General features: G+C 41.8%; 1 protein-coding gene across 6 annotated transcripts in view; it reads right to left on the bottom strand.

The window, feature by feature from the left end:
* LOC109875657 (transcription initiation factor TFIID subunit 1) overlaps positions 1–17,799 on the bottom strand; it is a 66,464-nt gene that overhangs the window by 29,818 nt on the left and 18,847 nt on the right. For 4 of the 6 annotated variants that reach the window (XM_031808138.1, XM_031808141.1, XM_031808140.1 and 1 more), the window contains exons 3-16: positions 17,209–17,314; positions 15,753–15,869; positions 13,284–13,409; positions 12,792–13,033; positions 12,457–12,678; positions 11,951–12,199; positions 7,971–8,172; positions 7,652–7,762; positions 2,102–2,269; positions 1,833–1,963; positions 1,515–1,622; positions 584–757; positions 266–439; positions 21–125 (exon numbers count right to left, since the gene is read on the bottom strand). In XM_031808138.1, the coding sequence (XP_031663998.1) occupies positions 21–125; positions 266–439; positions 584–757; positions 1,515–1,622; positions 1,833–1,963; positions 2,102–2,269; positions 7,652–7,762; positions 7,971–8,172; positions 11,951–12,199; positions 12,457–12,678; positions 12,792–13,033; positions 13,284–13,409; positions 15,753–15,869; positions 17,209–17,314 (2,235 nt within the window). Of the gene's footprint in view, positions 1–20; positions 126–265; positions 440–583; positions 758–1,514; positions 1,623–1,832; positions 1,964–2,101; positions 2,270–7,651; positions 7,793–7,970; positions 8,173–11,950; positions 12,200–12,456; positions 12,679–12,791; positions 13,034–13,283; positions 13,410–15,752; positions 15,870–17,208; positions 17,315–17,799 lie in introns of all 6 variants that reach the window. The other 2 variants (XM_031808137.1, XM_031808139.1) reach the window with 1 other exon arrangement.

Genomic DNA, 17,799 nt, shown 5'->3' with positions numbered 1-17,799 from the left:
GTAATGACTGTGGTACTGACCGGCAGCAGCTGTCCGGGGTGCAGGGAGCCCAGGAAAGGTGAGGTGTGGCAGTACACGGTCTCTCCGTACTTACAGTCTGGAGCTCCAGGGTCCTTCCCTGGTTTCTGTAGGACAACAGCCATGTTTCATAAACACAACTCATATCGATAGAGGAAGGAAAAGAACCACTTAGGTGGTTCAGCTTTTAGCTAAACAATGTTGATACAAGGGGAATGGTAATTGAAAGACGACTGCAGTGACTTACTCTCTTGTAGTAGTTCTTGATCTTGGTTGCCATGCCGACTTGCATGATGAGCGGAGGGTATTCCTCGCTGTACTCTGCCAGAATCAGGTCTCCGTCTTTCCCTGTCAGGTCCTGAGCTGTCCGCATGAAGAACATGTCACCTCCACCGGAAGCCTGGCGTTCCTGCTCTCGCATCTACAGGCACAAAAAGGGACATTTAACACAAATCACACAAACAAGGTTATCAACACAGACAGAGAAGCAGAAGCATTCTTGACGACCTGTGTCAAGACGGGGAGAGAAAGATGGAGGTGAATGAGGTGAGTGCTGGGGCCTCACCTTGGCCTTCTTCTTGATCTGTTTGAGTAGGGGCTGGGCTGCGTGGGGACCTGGCTGGGACAACGTCCCGAATGAGTACTTCTTCAGAGAGGGCCGGTGGAACCCACGCAGCTTCATGGGTCCCATGTGAGTAGGGAAGAACGGCTGCCTCAGCTCCACTGCAGGGATGGAGTGCTGGAGAGAAAGATAGACAAGGAAATGTTTCATATAGCATAGGCTAACTACAGTGTTGTTAAGATTATCCTACACCATAGTTAACCCATAAGAGTCTAAGCCCTGTCTGAGACGGGGGGGGGGGGGGTTCTACTAAGCTATTTTTAATACATGTATTTAACCCCTTATTTTTGGCAATAACCAGTCTAAGCTATATGGAATTGTTTTAAGGTCATACCAAGGATCATTTTGCTATTTGACTTGGAATTTTAAGACCCCCTGAAGTAAAACATTAAATACAATTTCAAAATAGAACAAATTTCTTTCATGAAAAACAAAATTCAGCCTTACTGCTATTAGCCCATACGAATGCATTGAATAACAGATTTACTACATGGAACAACAGATAGTCCAGCCAAAAAATCTAAAGGAAGTTTGTTCTGAAATGTCTGTTCTACATCTGAGAGATACTGTATATCTCTTTATTTGAGTCGTGTAGGCCAAACTGTTCTGATTTTCGGGATGTCCCATGGTCTGACAAACACCTCTCTAGCTCTGTCACCTTTCACCACAGATGCGGAAGTGTGGCACTGATGGATGTGGTGGATTGAGATGCATCCAATGCAAAAAAAACAGATCTCTATATTAAACTGACAGATTTGATGGGGATTTATTATTATTATGCTAATAGTGCATAGTGCATCTTTAAGATTATACTCTTTAACTGCTAATCAACCTGTATAGGAACAGAGCTCACAGGAGAGAATCTAGTGCCCACCTGAATGATGTTGCCACCGAAGGTGCCCCTCAGGCCTTGCTGCTTAGGATAATAGAACTCATCATTGGACAGGTTCCATGGGTCCTTCACCTCAGGCTGGGACATGTTCTGTAGGCAGCAGACAAAACAGAAAAGGAATTAGAGCAGGTTAGTTCAGGGACTATAGTCCCTGTTGAATGGCAGATCTATGTTATGTTCCATGGTCCAGTCCTGTGGTCCCTGTTGAATGGCAGATCTATGTTATGTCCATGGTCCAGTCCTGTAGTACCTGTTGAATGACAGATCTATGTTATGTTTCATGGTCCAGTCCTGTAGTACCTGTTGAGGCTCATCTTTTATGACCCCAGTCTTCCCCAACAGGATGCGACTCTTCTTTAGTGATGACTCCTTCTTGTTCTCCTTGGACGGAGAGTGGGACATACGCTCAGACTCCTTCTCATCTGGGATTTCTGCAAGAGGCCAAATTGAGAGATTAGTGGATAGATCAACACATTCAATAGGTTACAGAGACCATCAACATATTTCATAACTTGTTTAAACTGACTGAAAAACAGTGTACACACAGTTCACTGAGAAAGGGGCAATACCTAAAATGATGTTCTCATCGTTGGGGTCTAGGGTGAGGACAGGGGGTGAGAGCATGCGGTCCATGGCCTGGTCATCCCAGATGATGTTGTCCTCCCAGCGCCCGTACACCAGCTCCTCATTGTCAATGGGGAAGATGGAGAACCAGGGGGCATCCTCTTCATGAGTGGCTGTGGAAAGACCAATAGGAAAACAGTTGTGATAGATTTACTCTCTCTTTAGAGCAGGGGTCGCCAACCTTTTCTAGCATGAGAGCTACTTTAAAAAAAATTACATGTCATAAGCTACTCATTGTTTTCTAGCTCCTCTGCCCTGCAACTCTTCCCCTGGTCCTTGGTGTACAAGAGAAAGTAGTGCACTGCTTTTTCTGTTAATATACCTGGTCAAATAATGGTTAATAAACAACTAAGGGGGACCCTACAAAATCTGTGATTTCCCCCCCCCAAATTCTGTTCTATATTTTCTCAAATTCTGTTCTCAGTTAGATTTTTCGTGGTTTTAGAATTGTTGTTTTTCACTCTCAATTACAATTGTTCAAAGATAAACAATTGAATTGGATGTTCTGAGTCCATATCAATGTTTAAATCACATCAAAATACCTTTTTTTTTTTTTAGGCCTTGGAGAAGAAAATAATAATAATTGTGTGTGTAATCTGGCCCTTTGCGTCCACATCTAGCGAGTGAGGAATGTGCCATGTAAGGTGGTGGTCTAGCGAGGGTTCTGGAGCCTATTGCTGCTGCTCATTTTATTGCAAAGTTCGCAACTAAGGAATAATATACTGAACAAAAATATACAACGCAACATGCAACAATTTAAAAGATGTTAATTCATATAAGGAAATCAGTCAATTGAAATAAATTAATTAGGCCCTAATCTACAGATTTCACATAACTGGGAATACAGATATGCATCTGTTGGACACAGATAGAATACCTTAAAAGGTAGTGGTGTGGATCAGAAAACCAGTCAGTATCTGGTGTGACCACCATTAGCCTCATGCAGTGCGACACATCGTCTTCGCATAGAGTTGATCAGGCTGTTGACTGTGGAAGGTTGTCCCACTCTTCTTCAATGACTGTGCGAAATTGATGGATATTGGTGGGAACTGGAACACCCTGTTGTACACGTCAGTCCAGAGCATCCCAAACATGCTCAATGGATACATGTCTGGTGAGTATGCAGGTCATGGAAGAACTGGGACATTCTCAGCTTCCAGGAATTGTGTACAGATCCTTGCGACATGGAGCTGTGCATTATCATGCTGAAACATGAGGTGATGGAGGCGGATGAATGGTACGACAATGGGCCTCAGGATGTCATGTGCTTTCAAATTGCCATCGATAAAATGCAATTGTGTTCATTGTCCGTAGCTTATGCCTGCCCATACCATATCTCCACCGGCACCATGGGGTACTCTGTTCACAACGTTGACATCAGCAAGCCACACGACCAAATGATGCCATACATGTGGTCTGCGGTTGTGAGGCTGGTTGGACTGCCAAAAACGACGCTGGAGGCGGCTTATGGTAGAGAAATTAACATTCAATTCTCTGGAAACAGCTCTGGTGGACATACCTGCAGTCAGCTGACAATTGCACGCTCCCTCAAACATTTAGACATCTGTGGCATTGTGTTGTGTAACAAAACTGCACATTTTAGAGTGGCCTTTTATTGTCCCTAGCACAAGGTGCACCTGTGTACCTTTGCAATGATCATGCTGTTTAATCAGCTTCTTGATATGCCACTATAGGTGGATTATCTTGACAAATAATACATCACTCACAGGGACGTAAAGAAATTTGATCACAAAATTGAGAGAAATAAGCTTTTTGTGCATATGTAACATTTCTGGGAACTTTTAATCCAACACTTCACATAGAGCATTTATATTTTTGTTCAGTATACATACAAATTACAGTGCATTCGGAAAGAATTCAGACCACTTGAATTGTTTCACATTTTGTTATAGCCTTATTTTAAAATGGATTAAATGTTTTTTTCCTTCACTAATCTACACACAATAACCTATAACAAAGCAAATACAGATTTTTTGAAAAACAACAACTGAAATATGACATTTACATAAAGTTGAAGTCAGAGGTTTACATACACTTATGTTGGAGTCATTAAAAGTTGTTTTTCAACCACTCCACAAATCTCTTGTTAACAAACTATAGTTTTGGCCAGGTGGTTAGGACATCTACTTTGTGCATGACAAGTTATTTTTCAAACAATTGTTTACAGACAGATTATTTCACTTATAATTCACTGTATCGCAATTCCAGTGGGTCAGAAGTTTACATACACTAAGTTGACTGTGCCTTTAAACAGCTTGGATAATTCCAGAAAATGTCGTCATGGCTTTAGAAGCTTCTGATAGGCTAATTGACATCATTTGAGTCAATTGGAGGTGTACCTGTGACATCATGGGAAAATCAAAAGAAATCAGCCAAGACCTCCACAAGTCTGGCTCATCCTTGGGAGCAAATTCCAAACGCCTGAAGGTACCACGTTGATCTGTACAAACAATAGTACACAAGTATAAACACCATGGGACCATGCAGCCATCATACCGCTCAGGAAGGAGACGCATTCTGACTCCTAGAGATGAAAGTACTTTGGTGCAAAAAGAGCAAATCAATCCCAGAACAACAGCAAAGGACCATGTGAAGATGCTGGAGGAAACAGGTACATAAGTATCTATATCCACAGTAAAACGAGTCCTATATTGACATAACCTGAAAGGCAGCTCAGCATGGAAGAAGCCACAGCTCCAAAAACCGCCATAAAAAAAAAGCCAGACGACAGTTTGCAACTGCACATGGGGACAAAGATCGTACTTTTTGGAGAAATGTCTGATGAAACAAAAATAGAACTGTTTGGCCATAATGACCATTGTTATGTTTGGAGGAAAAAGGGGGATGATTGCAAGCCAAAGAACACCATCCCAACCATGAAGCACTTGGGTGGCAGCATCATGTTGTGGGGATGCTTTGCTGCAGGAGGGACTGGTTCACTTCACAGAGTAGACAGCATCATGAGGTAGGAAAATTATTTGGATATATTGAAACAACATCAGTCAGGAAGTTAAAGCTTGGATGCAAATTGATCTTCCAAATGGACAATGACCCCAAGCATACTTCCAAAGTTGTGGAAAATGGCTTAAGGACAACAAAGTCAAGGTATTGGAGTGGTCATGACAAAGCCCTGACCTCAATCCGATAGAACATTTGTGGGCAGAACTGAAAAAGCATGTGTGAGCAAGGAGGCCTACAAAACTTGACTCACTTACACCACCTCTGTCAGGAGGAATGGGCCAAAATTCACCAAATTATTGTGGGAAGCTTGTGGAAGGCTACTCGAAACGTTTGACCCAAGTTAAACAATTTAAAGGCAATGCTCCCAAATACTAATTGAGTATATGTAAACTCCTGACCCAATGGGAATGTGATGAAAAAAATAAAAGCTGACATAAATCATTCTCTCTAATATTATTCTGACATTTCACATTCTTAAAATAAGGTGGTGATCCTAACTGACCTAAAAAAGGGAATTTTTACTAGGATTAAATATCAGGAATTGTGAAAAACTGAGTTTAAACGCATTTGGCTAAGGTGTATGTAAACTTCCGACCGTTTACTCTGTACTTTGTTGAAGCACCTTTGGCAGCGATTACAGCCTTGAGTCGTCTTGGGTATGACGCTACAAGCTTGGCACACCTGTATTTGGGGGGTTTCTCCCATTCTTCTCTGCAGATCCTCTCAAGATCTGTCATGTTGGACGGGGAGCGTCGCTGCACAGCTATTTTCTGGTCTCTCCAGAGATGTTTGATTGGGTTGAAGTCTGGGCTCCGGCTGGGCCACTCAAGGACATTCAGAGGCTTGTCCTGAAGCCACTCCTGTGTTGTCTTGGCTGTGTGCTTAGGGTCGTTGTCCTGTTGTAAGGTGAACCTTTATCCCAGGCTGAGGTCCTGAGCACTCTGGAGCAGGTTTTCATCAAGGATCTCTTTATACTTCACTCCGTTCATCTTTCCCTCGGTCCTGACTAGACTCGCAGTCCCTGCCGCTGAAAAACATCCACACATCATAATGCTGCCACCACCATGCTTCACTGTAAGGGCTGATGCCAGGTCTCCTCCAGAAGTGACGCTTGGCATTCAGGCCAAAGATTTCCAACTTGGTTTCATCAGATCAGAGAATCTTGTTTCTCATGGTCTGAGAGTCTTTATGTTCCTTTTGGCAAACTCCAAGTGGGTTGTCATGTGCCTTTTACTAAGGAGTCGCTTCTGTCTGGCCACTCTACCATAAAGGCCTGATTGGTGGAGTGCTGCCGAGATGGTTGTCAATCTGGAAGGTTCTCCCATCTCCACAGAGAAACTCTGGAACTCTCTCAGATTGACCATCGGGTTCTTGGTCACCTCCCTGACCAAGGCCCTTCTCCCCCGATTGCTCTAGGAAGAGTCTTGGTGGTTCCAAACTTCTTCCATTTAAGAATGGCCATATTTTGGTACCACTCCCTAGATCTGTGCCTCGACACAATTCTGTCTCGGAGCTCTACGGACAATTCCTTCCACCTCATGGCTTGGTTTTTGCTCTGACATGCAATGTCAACTGTGGGACGTTATCTAAACAGGTGTGTGCCTTTTCAAATCATGTCCAATCAATTTATTTTACCACAGGTGACTCCAATCAAGTTGTAGTAACATCTTGAGGATAATCAATGGAAACAGGATGCATCTGCACTCAATTTCGAGTCTCATAGCAGGGTCTGAAAACATATGTATCTAAGGTATTTCTGTTTTTTATTTTTAAAACATTTGCATACATTTCTAAATATCTGTTTTGACTTTGTCATTATGGGGGATTGTATGTAGATTGATGAGGGAAAAATGAATTCAGTCAATTTTAGAATAAGGCCGTAACGTAACAAAATGTGGAAAAAGTCAAGGGGTCTGAATACTTTCCGAATACACTGTATATACTTACTCATGATATACTTCTTCCAGGTAAGCTTACTTTGTAGTTAACATTTAATTGAGAAGGTTTTGGGGAAAGTATTTCTGAAAACTCACAAGATGGTTATCACATCAACTGGCTACACACGGGAGTGATAGACAAACGTGAGCCCACACAGACAGACAGGGACAATATTGTTGGAAATTAATTGGCAGATATTGTTTTAGGTTGGGCTTTCTTAGCCAATAAAGGCTAACCTCGAGTTCAGGCCTTGGGATAATATCAATGTTGCATTGATTACATAGTAGCTGGGAGCTTGATGTGTCTGATACTTGTGAGATTTGTTTATGACAGTGTGCTGTGAAACATGTGAAAATTGCATTGTACTTTCAGAATTGTTTGGCGAGCTACTCATAGGTGGGCTGCGAGCTACTAGTAGCTTGCGGTCGACCTGTTGGAGACCCCTGCTTTAGTGGTACTTTTTAACACATCAATTAACGGAGATATGTAGGATATGTTGTAATATCACATTATTCATCATTCTAAAAGTAAATGACACTCTACAACAGATGGCGGGTAAAATAGACTCATAGTACCATGATGGTCGTGGTGGTGTTTGTCCCTCTTGGAGCCAGAGCCAATGGAAGGGGCTTTGGGCATAGGTGGAGGAGTGGGAGGCACCAGCTGAGAGTTACTCCTACTCAGACCTGTAGAGTGTAGATAGACATCATGAATACCTAGATAACCCAAAGCAGACAAATACACAACAGTTATAACAGTTTATATTTGCCACTTTTGTCCTAAGTCCCCTGGAAAATTGGGCTTTATGCTTTGGTGATAGGATATCAATGAGGTAGGAATCTCCATTACGCAGGTCAGTCTGTTAATTGGTACTGGAGTGAGTGGGTCTCTCACCCTGCTGTGCGTTGTAGGCATTGGCGTTGCGGGTCATGCTGGAAGGCAGCCACCCTGCCAGACTGGCTCGCTGGGTCTTAGTGCCCTTGTGTTTCACGTCCTCTCCGTTCCAAATGATGTCGTCCTCCCACTGAAGCTGGGTGACCATCAGGAAGAGCTCATTCTCCAGGGCCTGTTTGTCCTTTTCGTCACCACTGCCCTCCTAGACAGAAAAAGACAGAAATACACACAAATAACATTTTACAAATAACATAACGTTTTTAAATCATGTTGTCTGTTCTCTTCTAAATTATTATTTACAAAACATTTTAGGGGTAGTTCAGCTTTAATATTGCAGATTCTATTAATGTAATTGCATATACAGTTGGAAGTCAGAAGTTTACATACACTTAGGATGGAGTCATTAAAACTCGTTTTCAGCCACTCCAAAAATGTCTTGTTAACAAACTATAGTTTTGTCAAGTCGGTTACGACATCTACTTTGTGCATTACACAAGTCATCTTTCCAACAATTGTTTACAGACGGATTATTTCGCTTATAATTTACTGTATCACAATTCCAGTGGGTCAGAAGTTTACATACACTAAGTTGGCTGTGCCTTTAAACAGCTTGGGAAATTCCAGAAAATTATGTCATTTAGAAGCTTCTGATAGGCTAATTGACATAATTTGAGTCAATTGGAGGTGTACCTGTGGATGTATTTCAAGGTACTACCTTCAAACTCAGTGCCTCTTTGATTGACATGATGGGAAAATCTAAAGAAATCAGCCAAGAAGAAAAATTGCTTTATCTGGCTCATCCTTGGGAGCAATTTCCAAACACCTGAAGGTACCACATTCATCTGTACACACAATAGTACGCAAGTATAAACACCATGGAACCACGCAGCCGTCACACCGCTCAGGAAGGAGACGCGTTCTGTCTCCTAGAGATGAACGTACTTTGGTGCGAAAAGTGCAAATCAATCCCAGAACAACAGCAAAGGACCTTGTGAAGATGCTGGAGGAAACAGGTACAAAAGTATCTATATCCACTGTAAAACGAGTCCTATATCGACATAACCTGAAAGGCCGCTCAGCAAGGAAGAAGCCACTGCTCCAAAACCGCCATAAAAAAGCCAGACTACGGTTTGCAACTGCACATGGGGACAAAGATCATACTTTTTGGAGAAATGTCATCTGGTCTGATGAAAAAAAAATAGAACTGTTTGGCCATAATGACCATTGTTAAGTTTGGAGGAAAAAGAGGGAGGCTTGCAAGCCAAAGAACACCATCCCAACCGTGAAGCCAGGGGGGTGGCAGCATCATGTTGTGGGGGTGCTTTGCTGCAGGAGGGACTGGTGCACTTCACAAAATAGATGGCTTCATGAGGTAGGAAAATTATTTGGATATATTGAAACAACATCTCAAAAATTCAGTCAGGAAGTTAAAGCTTGGTCGCAAATGGATCTTCCAAATGGACAATGACCCCAAGAATACTTCCAAAGTTGTGGAAAAATGGCTTAAGGACAACAAAGTCAAGGTATTGGAGTGCCATCACAAAGCCTTGACCTCAATCCTATAGATCATTTGTGGGCAGAACTGAAAAAGCGTGTGTGAGCAAGGAGGCCTACAAACCTTACTCTGTTACACCAGCTCTGTCATGTGGAATGGGCCAAAATTCACCCAACTTATTGTAGGAAGCTTGTAGAAGGCTACCTGAAACATTTGACCCAAGTTAAACAATTTGAAGGCAATGCTACCAAATACTAATTGAGTGTACGTAAACTCCCGACCCACTGGGAATGTGATGAAATACATCAAAGCTGAAATAAATCATTCTCTCTACTATTATTCTGACATTTCACATTCTTAAAATAAGGTGGTGATCCTAACTGACCTAAGACAGGGAATTTTTACTAGGATTAAATGTCAGTAATTGTGAAAAACTGAGTTTAAATGTATTTGGCTAAGGTGTATGTAGACTTCCGACTTCAACTGTATATAGTACCAGTCAAAATGTGGGATACACCTACTCTTTCCACGGTTTTTCTTTATTTTTTACTATTTTCTAGATTGTAGAATAATAATGAAGACATCAAAACTATGAAATAGCACATGACTTGCCTAGTTAAATAAAGGTTCAATAAAACCTTCAAAATACAGAATCATGTAGTCAGCAAAAAAGTGTTAAACAAATCAAAATATATTTTATATTTAAGATTCTTCAAAGTAGCCACCCTTTGCCTCGATGACAGCTTTGCACACTCTTGGCCTTCTCTCAATCAGCTTCATGAGGTAGTCACCTGGAATGCATTTCAATTAACAGGTGTGCCTTGTTAAAAGTTTATTTGTGGAATTTCTTTCCTTCTTAATGCGCTTCAGTCAATCAGTTGTGTTGTGACGAGGTAGGGGTGGTATACAGAAGATAGCCCTATTTGGTAAAAGACCAAGTCCATATTATGGCAAGAACAGGTCAAATAAGCAAAGAGAAACGACAGTCCATCATTACTTTAAGACATGAAAGTCAGTCAATCCGGTAAATTTCAAGAACTTTGACAGTTTCTTCAAGTGCAGTCGCAAAAACCATCAAGCGCTATGATGAAACTGTCTCTCATGAGGACCGCCACAGGAAGACCCAGAGTTACCTCTGCTGCAGAAGATAAGTTCATCAGAGTTAACTGCCCCTCAGAAATTGCAGCCCAAATAAATGCTCCATAGAGTTCAAGTAAAAGACACATCTCAACATCAAGTGTTCAGAGGAGACTGGGTGAATCGAGCCTTCATGGTCGAACTGCTGCAAAGAAACCATTACTAAAGGACACCAATAAGAAGAAGAGACTTGCTTGGGCCAAGACACACGAGCAATGGACATTAGACTGGTGGAAATGTGTCCAAATTAGATTTTTGGTTCCAACCGCCATGTCTTTGTGAGACGCAGAGAAGGTGAACGGATGATCTCCGCATGTGTGGTTCCCACCGTGAAGCATGGAGGAGGTGGTGTGATGGTGTGGGGGTGCTTTGCTGGTGACACTGTCAGATATCTATTTTGAATTCAAGGCACACTTAACTAGCAAATGAGTAGATGTGTCCAAACTTTTGACTGGTACTGTATATATTTTAAAATACATTTTCCTAACCCTACCACCAGTCTCCTAATTGGAGTAAACTTAAGGACAACAACCCTTAGGCTTCTACTTCCAGCTTATACATACTATACACTGTACATTTTACAGACACAGTATATTTTACAATAGTCATCTTTTGTTTGTTTTTAGTCCCATCCTTCAGCTACCCTCAACCCCTCCCATCTACCTCTGAACACCATCCAGTTTGGATTTATATTTGCCATATATTTTTCAACTGTGTTGTTTCACAAAAGTTCTGAACCTTTCCAGTCTCATAGTTTCTACAGATTGTAAATTTAAGATAAAGATTTTTGCTAAGAGTATAATTACATTACAGCTATTTGCAAAGTTAGCTCCAGGTAATTGTTGCAATTCTTCAGCCATTCCTGAACCTGCGACCTAAAACATGCTGCATATGGACAGTACAAAACAAATGATCTAATGAAAGTCTCTTCGCAGAAAAATCTGCTAGAAATGGGTGATTGATTCTTAAAAAAGGGGCAATCTGCAGTTGCTACATCCATTTGTGGACTTAGAAATTAATCAATGTACCCATTGATTCTTGAAGAATATAACTTATGAATGCCTCATTAGCTTAGTTAAACAGTGATACTCCCCCAGAACCCAAAATATACAATTGTTTAACTCCAATGTTTGTAAACAAAGTAATATGTTTATAAACAAACACTGTATAGCCTCACTACATGGTTAAAGCTATCAAGACTGGTTAGATTTCTCAAGCCCCATCCCTCAGCTTTTTACCAAAATAGTGGTGGGAGAGCGCTTTGTTATTGTTTCAACTGCTGAATGCCACTTTAAGGAACTCCATGATATCTAATCCTAAAGCGTCAGTGTAGTGTATGGGTGTTAACCTCTTTGGGATGTTGTAAAGGTGGCGGTGGTTCTGGCCTCTCCCGTTTCTCCTGCTCATCATCCTCCTCCTCCTTCAGTTTGAAGCCATAGTGGAAGCCACTGCCATCGTCAGGGACCCCCATCATGTCGTACCAGAGCTGGGCCGGACCGTAGCGCCACTCTGCCACCTTGGGCCTGGACTCTGTCACCTTGTCCCCGTCTCCAGAGGTCTGGGAGAACTTGGACTCTATTGGGGCCATCATGGTGATCTGGGGGCAGAGTCACAAGGAATGAACTACTGAAGAATATCTTATAGCAATCACCTTTGTCCATTTCCTTTTGTAAGGAGACAGATCACATACATAATTACACTGAGACTGAATCACATTACTAAACCTAGTAAACTCTCATGAATTAGCTGTGACAAACTATACTGGTAAATAACCACACAGTTTCAAAGGGATTTCAAACAAGTTTTCACAGTCCTGCATATCTTTGACTAAGACCATTGTTGTTGCACACTGACCTCGTCGTCAGACAGGCACTGTTCTGGGGGTGGAGGTGGAGCGTATTCATAGTCCCAGCCAGACTTCTTCTCTGGTCCCTGCTGCTCCATGGGCTCAGCACCCTCTGGTGGGGGTGTCCCTGGCTGGGGGTCGCGGTGCTTCCTCTTCCTCTTTCTCCGTGCGCTCCGCCACACCGACGGCATGTTCTTCCCAGGGCCAAACAGTCGAAGGAACCGCAGCACCTGGAGGGATTCAGAGGAGTGGATAGGTATTCATTTTGAAAGATTGTAATCATCCAATCACAACTCTCTGTTATGTGGTGTACTATATAGTGTTTCCAAAAAGGACAGCTCACCCTTCCAGGCCTGAACTCTGGGAAAAGCTGTGTGACGCCAGGCAGGGCTTTGGCAGCATCCTTCTGCATGATGCCAGCCAGGGGCAAGCTGAGGCAGGCTGGAGAACCCCCTGACCCAGGGCCTGCAGATGGCCTGTCTGTCTCCGATTCAGAATCTGAGGAACTGCTGAAGTCCACTTTGTCTACCAGAGAGGAAGGAGCAATGATGGAGGGCAGGATGATCCCGTCTCCTTCATCCCCAACTGTGGACAACACAATAGCATACACTAGGGTTAGAGCCCCTCTGATGAGTGCTAACTTACTAGCATGTATTCTTGACATTAAATACATCAATATCCATGTTTACTTTATAACAGATTATGAAGAACTATGCTTGTGCAGTAATTATGCTTGTACAGAACAAAGTATATTTTCACCGGCACAAGATTGATCAAAGACAAAATTCATTACAGTTGACCGCCACCCTTTGGCCCTTCCTTATCTGATCCTTACCACTTGCAGCCGTGGGAGAGGAGTCGTCTTTCTTGCCACCAGGCGTGGGGAGACATGGAGGAGGTGGAGGGGGCATAAGCTTGGCATCAATATCCTCACAATCGGCATCATAGTCATCCTCATCATCTGAGACAGGAGAGAAAAAAAGTATCCAGTTACCGGCTGTGCAAAGTCTCTGATGACGAGAGAGGAAATGAAATAAGCTTCATTTATCTGTTCTGGTAACCTAGGGTACAAGCACTCCTAGGTCTGTGTATAGTATATACGGTTGAAGTCGGAAGTTAACATACACCTTAGCCAAATACATTTAAACTCAGTTTTTCACAATTCCTGACATTTAATCCGAGTAAAAATTCCCTGACTTAGGTCAGTTAGGATCACCACTTTATTTTAAGAAAGTGAAATTTTATTTATTTTATTTTTTATTTTATTTTACCTTTATTTAACCAGGTAGGCAAGTTGAGAACAAGTTCTCATTTACAATTGCGACCTGGCCAAGATAAAGCAAAGCAGTTCGACAGATAAAACGACACAGAGTTACACATGGAGTAAAAACAAACATACAGTCAATAATGCAGTATAAACAAGTCTATATACAATGTGAGGTGAGAAGGGAGGTAAAGGCAAAAAAGGCCATGATGGCAAAGTAAATACAATATAGCAAGTAAAATACTGGAATGGTAGTTTTGCAATGGAAGAATGTGCAAAGTAGAAATAAAAAATAATGGGGTGCAAAGGAGCAAAATAAATAAATAAATTAAAATTAAATACAGTTGGGAAAGAGGTAGTTGTTTGGGCTAAATTATAGGTGGGCTATGTACAGGTGCAGTAATCTGTGAGCTGCTCTGACAGTTGGTGCTTAAAGCTAGTGAGGGAGATAAGTGTTTCCAGTTTCAGTTACTGTTTCAGAAAAACAGTAGAGAGAATTATTTATTTCAGCTTCTATTTCTTTCATCACATTCCAAGTGGGTCAGAAGTTTACATACACTCAATTAGTATTTGGTAGCATTGCCTTCAAATTGTTTAACTTGGCTCAAACGTTTCAGGTAGCCTTCGACAAGCTTCCCACAATAAGTTAGGTGAATTTTGGCCCATTCCTCCTGACAGAGCTGGTGTAAGTCAGGTTTGTAGGCCTCCTTGCTCGCACACACTTTTTCAGTTCTGCCCACAAATCTTCTATAAGATTGAGGTCAGGGCTTGGTGATGGCCACTCCAATACCTTGACTTTGTTGTCCTTAAGCCATTTTGCCACAACTTTGGAAGTATACTTGGGGTCTTTGTCCATTTGGAAGACCCGTTTGCAACCAAGCTTTAACTTCCTGACTGATGTCTTGAGATGTTGCTTCAATATATCCACATAATTTTCCTACCTCATGATGCCATCTATTTTGTGAAGTACACCAGTCCCTCCTGCAGCAAAGCACCCCCACAACATGATGCTGCCACCCCCGGGAATCACGGCTGGGATGGTGTTCTTCAGCTTGCAAGCATCTCCCTTTTTCCTCCAAACATAATGATGGTCATGATGGCCAAACAGTTCCATTTTTGTTTCATCAGACCAGAGGACATTTCTCCAAAAAGTACGATCTTTGTCCCCATGTGCAGTTGCAAACCGTAGTCTGGCTTTTTTATGGCGGTTTTGGAGCAGTGGCTTCTTCCTTGCAGAGCGGCCTTTCAGGTTATGTCCATATCGGACTCGTTTTGCTGTGGATATAGATACTTTTGTACCTGTTTCCTCCAGCATCTTCACAAGGTCCTTTGCTGTTGTTCTGGGACTGATCTGCACTTTTCGCACCAAAGTACGTTCATCTCTAGGAGACAGAACGCGTCTCCTTCCTGAGCGGTGTGACGGCTGCGTGGTTCCATGGTGTTTATACTTGCGTACTATTGTGTGTACAGATGAATGTGGTACCTTCAGGCATTTGGAAATTGCTCCCAAGGATGAACCAGACTTGTTGAGGTCTACAATTATTTTTCTGAGGTCTTGGCTGATTTCTTTTGATTTTCCCATTTCCCACTGAATTTGAAGGTAGGCCTTGAAATACATCCACAGGTACACCTCCAATTGACTCAAATGATGTCAATTAGCCTATCAAAATCTTCTAAAGCCATGACATAATTTTCTGGAGTTTTCCAAGCTGTTTAAAGGCACAGTCAGTCAACTTAGTGTATGTGAACTTCTGACCCACTGGAATTGTGATACAGTGATTTATAAGTGAAATAATCTGTCTGTAAACAATTGTTGGAAAAATGACTTGTGTCATGCATAAGGTAGATGTCGTAACAGACTTGCCAAAACTCTAGTTTGTTAATTAACAAGAAATTTGTAGAGTGGTTGAAAAACGAGTTTTAATGACTCCAACCTAAGTACATGTAAACTCCGACTTCAACTGTACATATGTAACAACAGGTGTTCTTAATGTTTTGTATACTCATGATATGTGACTAGTTGCATGCGTATTACTGCACCTGTTCTCCTCGTAGGCTGCAGGCTGCCCATGGCCTGACGATACTTCTTAGTCTCATCTTCAGCCACCTCGTTGATGTCAGAATAATCAACTGCATCGGCATCGTTCTTCACCCAGCCTGCATAAGAAACAGGACACGAAACCGTCACTCATTTATCACAGCATTTACAAACATACAACTTACAAACACAACTAAGGAGCATATTGACTGTTCATGACTCCTAGACTTTTTCCACATTTTGTTGTGTTACAGCCTAAATTTAACATGGATTAAATTGAGATGTTGTGTCACTGGCCTAAACACAATACCCCATAATGTCACTATGTTGGAAAAGTCAATAAGCATTCAACCCCTTTGTTAAGGCAAGCATAAACACGTTCATGAGTAAAAAATGGGCTTAACAAGTCATATAATAAGTTGCATAGTGTTTAACATGATTTTTTTAATGACTACCTCATCTCTGTTCCACACACACATAACATTATCTGTAAGGTCCCTCAGTTGAGCAGTGAATTTCAAACACAGATACAACCACAAAGACCAGGGAGGATTTCCAATGCCTTGCCAAGAAGGGCACCTATTGGTAGATGGGTAAAAAGAAAAGCAGACATTGAATATCCCTTTGGGCATGGTGAAGTTATTAATTACACTACAAAGATACAGGCATCCTTCCTAACCTCAGTTGCCAGAGAGGAAGGAAACCACTCGGGGATTTCACCACGAGGCCAATGTTTAATGGCTGTGATAGGAGAAAACTAAGGATGGACATTACAACATTGTAGTTACGCCACAATGCTAACCTAATTGACAGAGTGAAAAGGAAGCCTGTACAGAATAAAACATATTAAAAAACCTGATTCCTGTTTGCAACAAGGAACTAAAGTAATGCTGCAAGAAATGTGGCAAAGCAATTCACTTTTTGTCCTGAATACAACGTGTTATGTCTGAGGCAAATCCAATACAACACAGTACCACCTTCCATATTTCCAATCATAGTGCATCATGTTATGGGTTTGCTTGTAATCATTAGGACTGGGGAGTTTTTTAGGATAAAATAGAAACGGAATCCTAGAGGAAAACCTGGTTTAGTCTGCTTTCCACCAGGCACTGGGAGATGAATTTACCTTTCAGCAGGACAATAACCTAAAACACAAGGCAAAATCTACACTGGAGTTGCTTACAAAGAAGACAGTTAATGGGCGAGGTACAGTTTTGACTTAAATGTACTTGAAAATATTTATCTAGCAATGATCAACAACCAATTTGGCAGAGCTTGAAGAATTCTGAAAACAATAAATGGGAAAATGTTGCACGATCCAGGTGTGGAAAGCTCTTAATAAGAGAGACACAGAAAGACTCACAGTTGTAATCGCTGCCAAAGTTGCTTCTACAAGGTATTGACTCAGGGGTATGAATACCAATGCAACCACCCACAGCCTTACTCTCACCCTCTTACCTGTGTCTCCATCCTCGTCCAGATCGTCCTCCTCACTAGCAGTGATCTCTGTGATGAGGTTGCCCAGTCCCAGGGAGCCCAGGCCAGCCAGGTGCTTTTTGGATTCCTGAGGGTGTGGAGGGAAATACCATTGTCAAACAACCACAGCATTTGATATGCCAAAGTGTATTGGAAAATACCAGGTGTTAAAAAGTCTGTCTAGAAAGACCATTTATAAAAGTACCATTGCACAAAAGACAGTGGACAAGTGATCAACATACTGTATCTCATACTGTATCTCTGTATCTCATACTGTATCTAAGTATCTGATACTGTATCTCTGTATCTCAGTATGTCATACTGTATCTATCTATCTCTCACTGTATCTCAGTATCTGATACTGTATCTCTATCTCATACTGTATCTCTGTATGTCATACTGTATCTATCTATCTCTCACTGTATCTCAGTATCTGATACTGTATCTCTTTTTGGATTCAGAACAAACTTCCTTCAGATTTTTTGATGGGTTGTCCACATACTTTTGTATATATAGTGTAACAAGAAACCCATAATCAGCAAATGGACATCTCAGTCCTGTTGTTAGGCATAC

This window comes from Oncorhynchus kisutch, linkage group LG28 (genome assembly GCF_002021735.2).
Source record: "Oncorhynchus kisutch isolate 150728-3 linkage group LG28, Okis_V2, whole genome shotgun sequence".
Taxonomy (NCBI): domain Eukaryota; kingdom Metazoa; phylum Chordata; class Actinopteri; order Salmoniformes; family Salmonidae; genus Oncorhynchus; species Oncorhynchus kisutch.
Note: the sequence above shows the minus strand (reverse complement) of the source record. Positions and strands in the feature narration are given on the sequence as shown.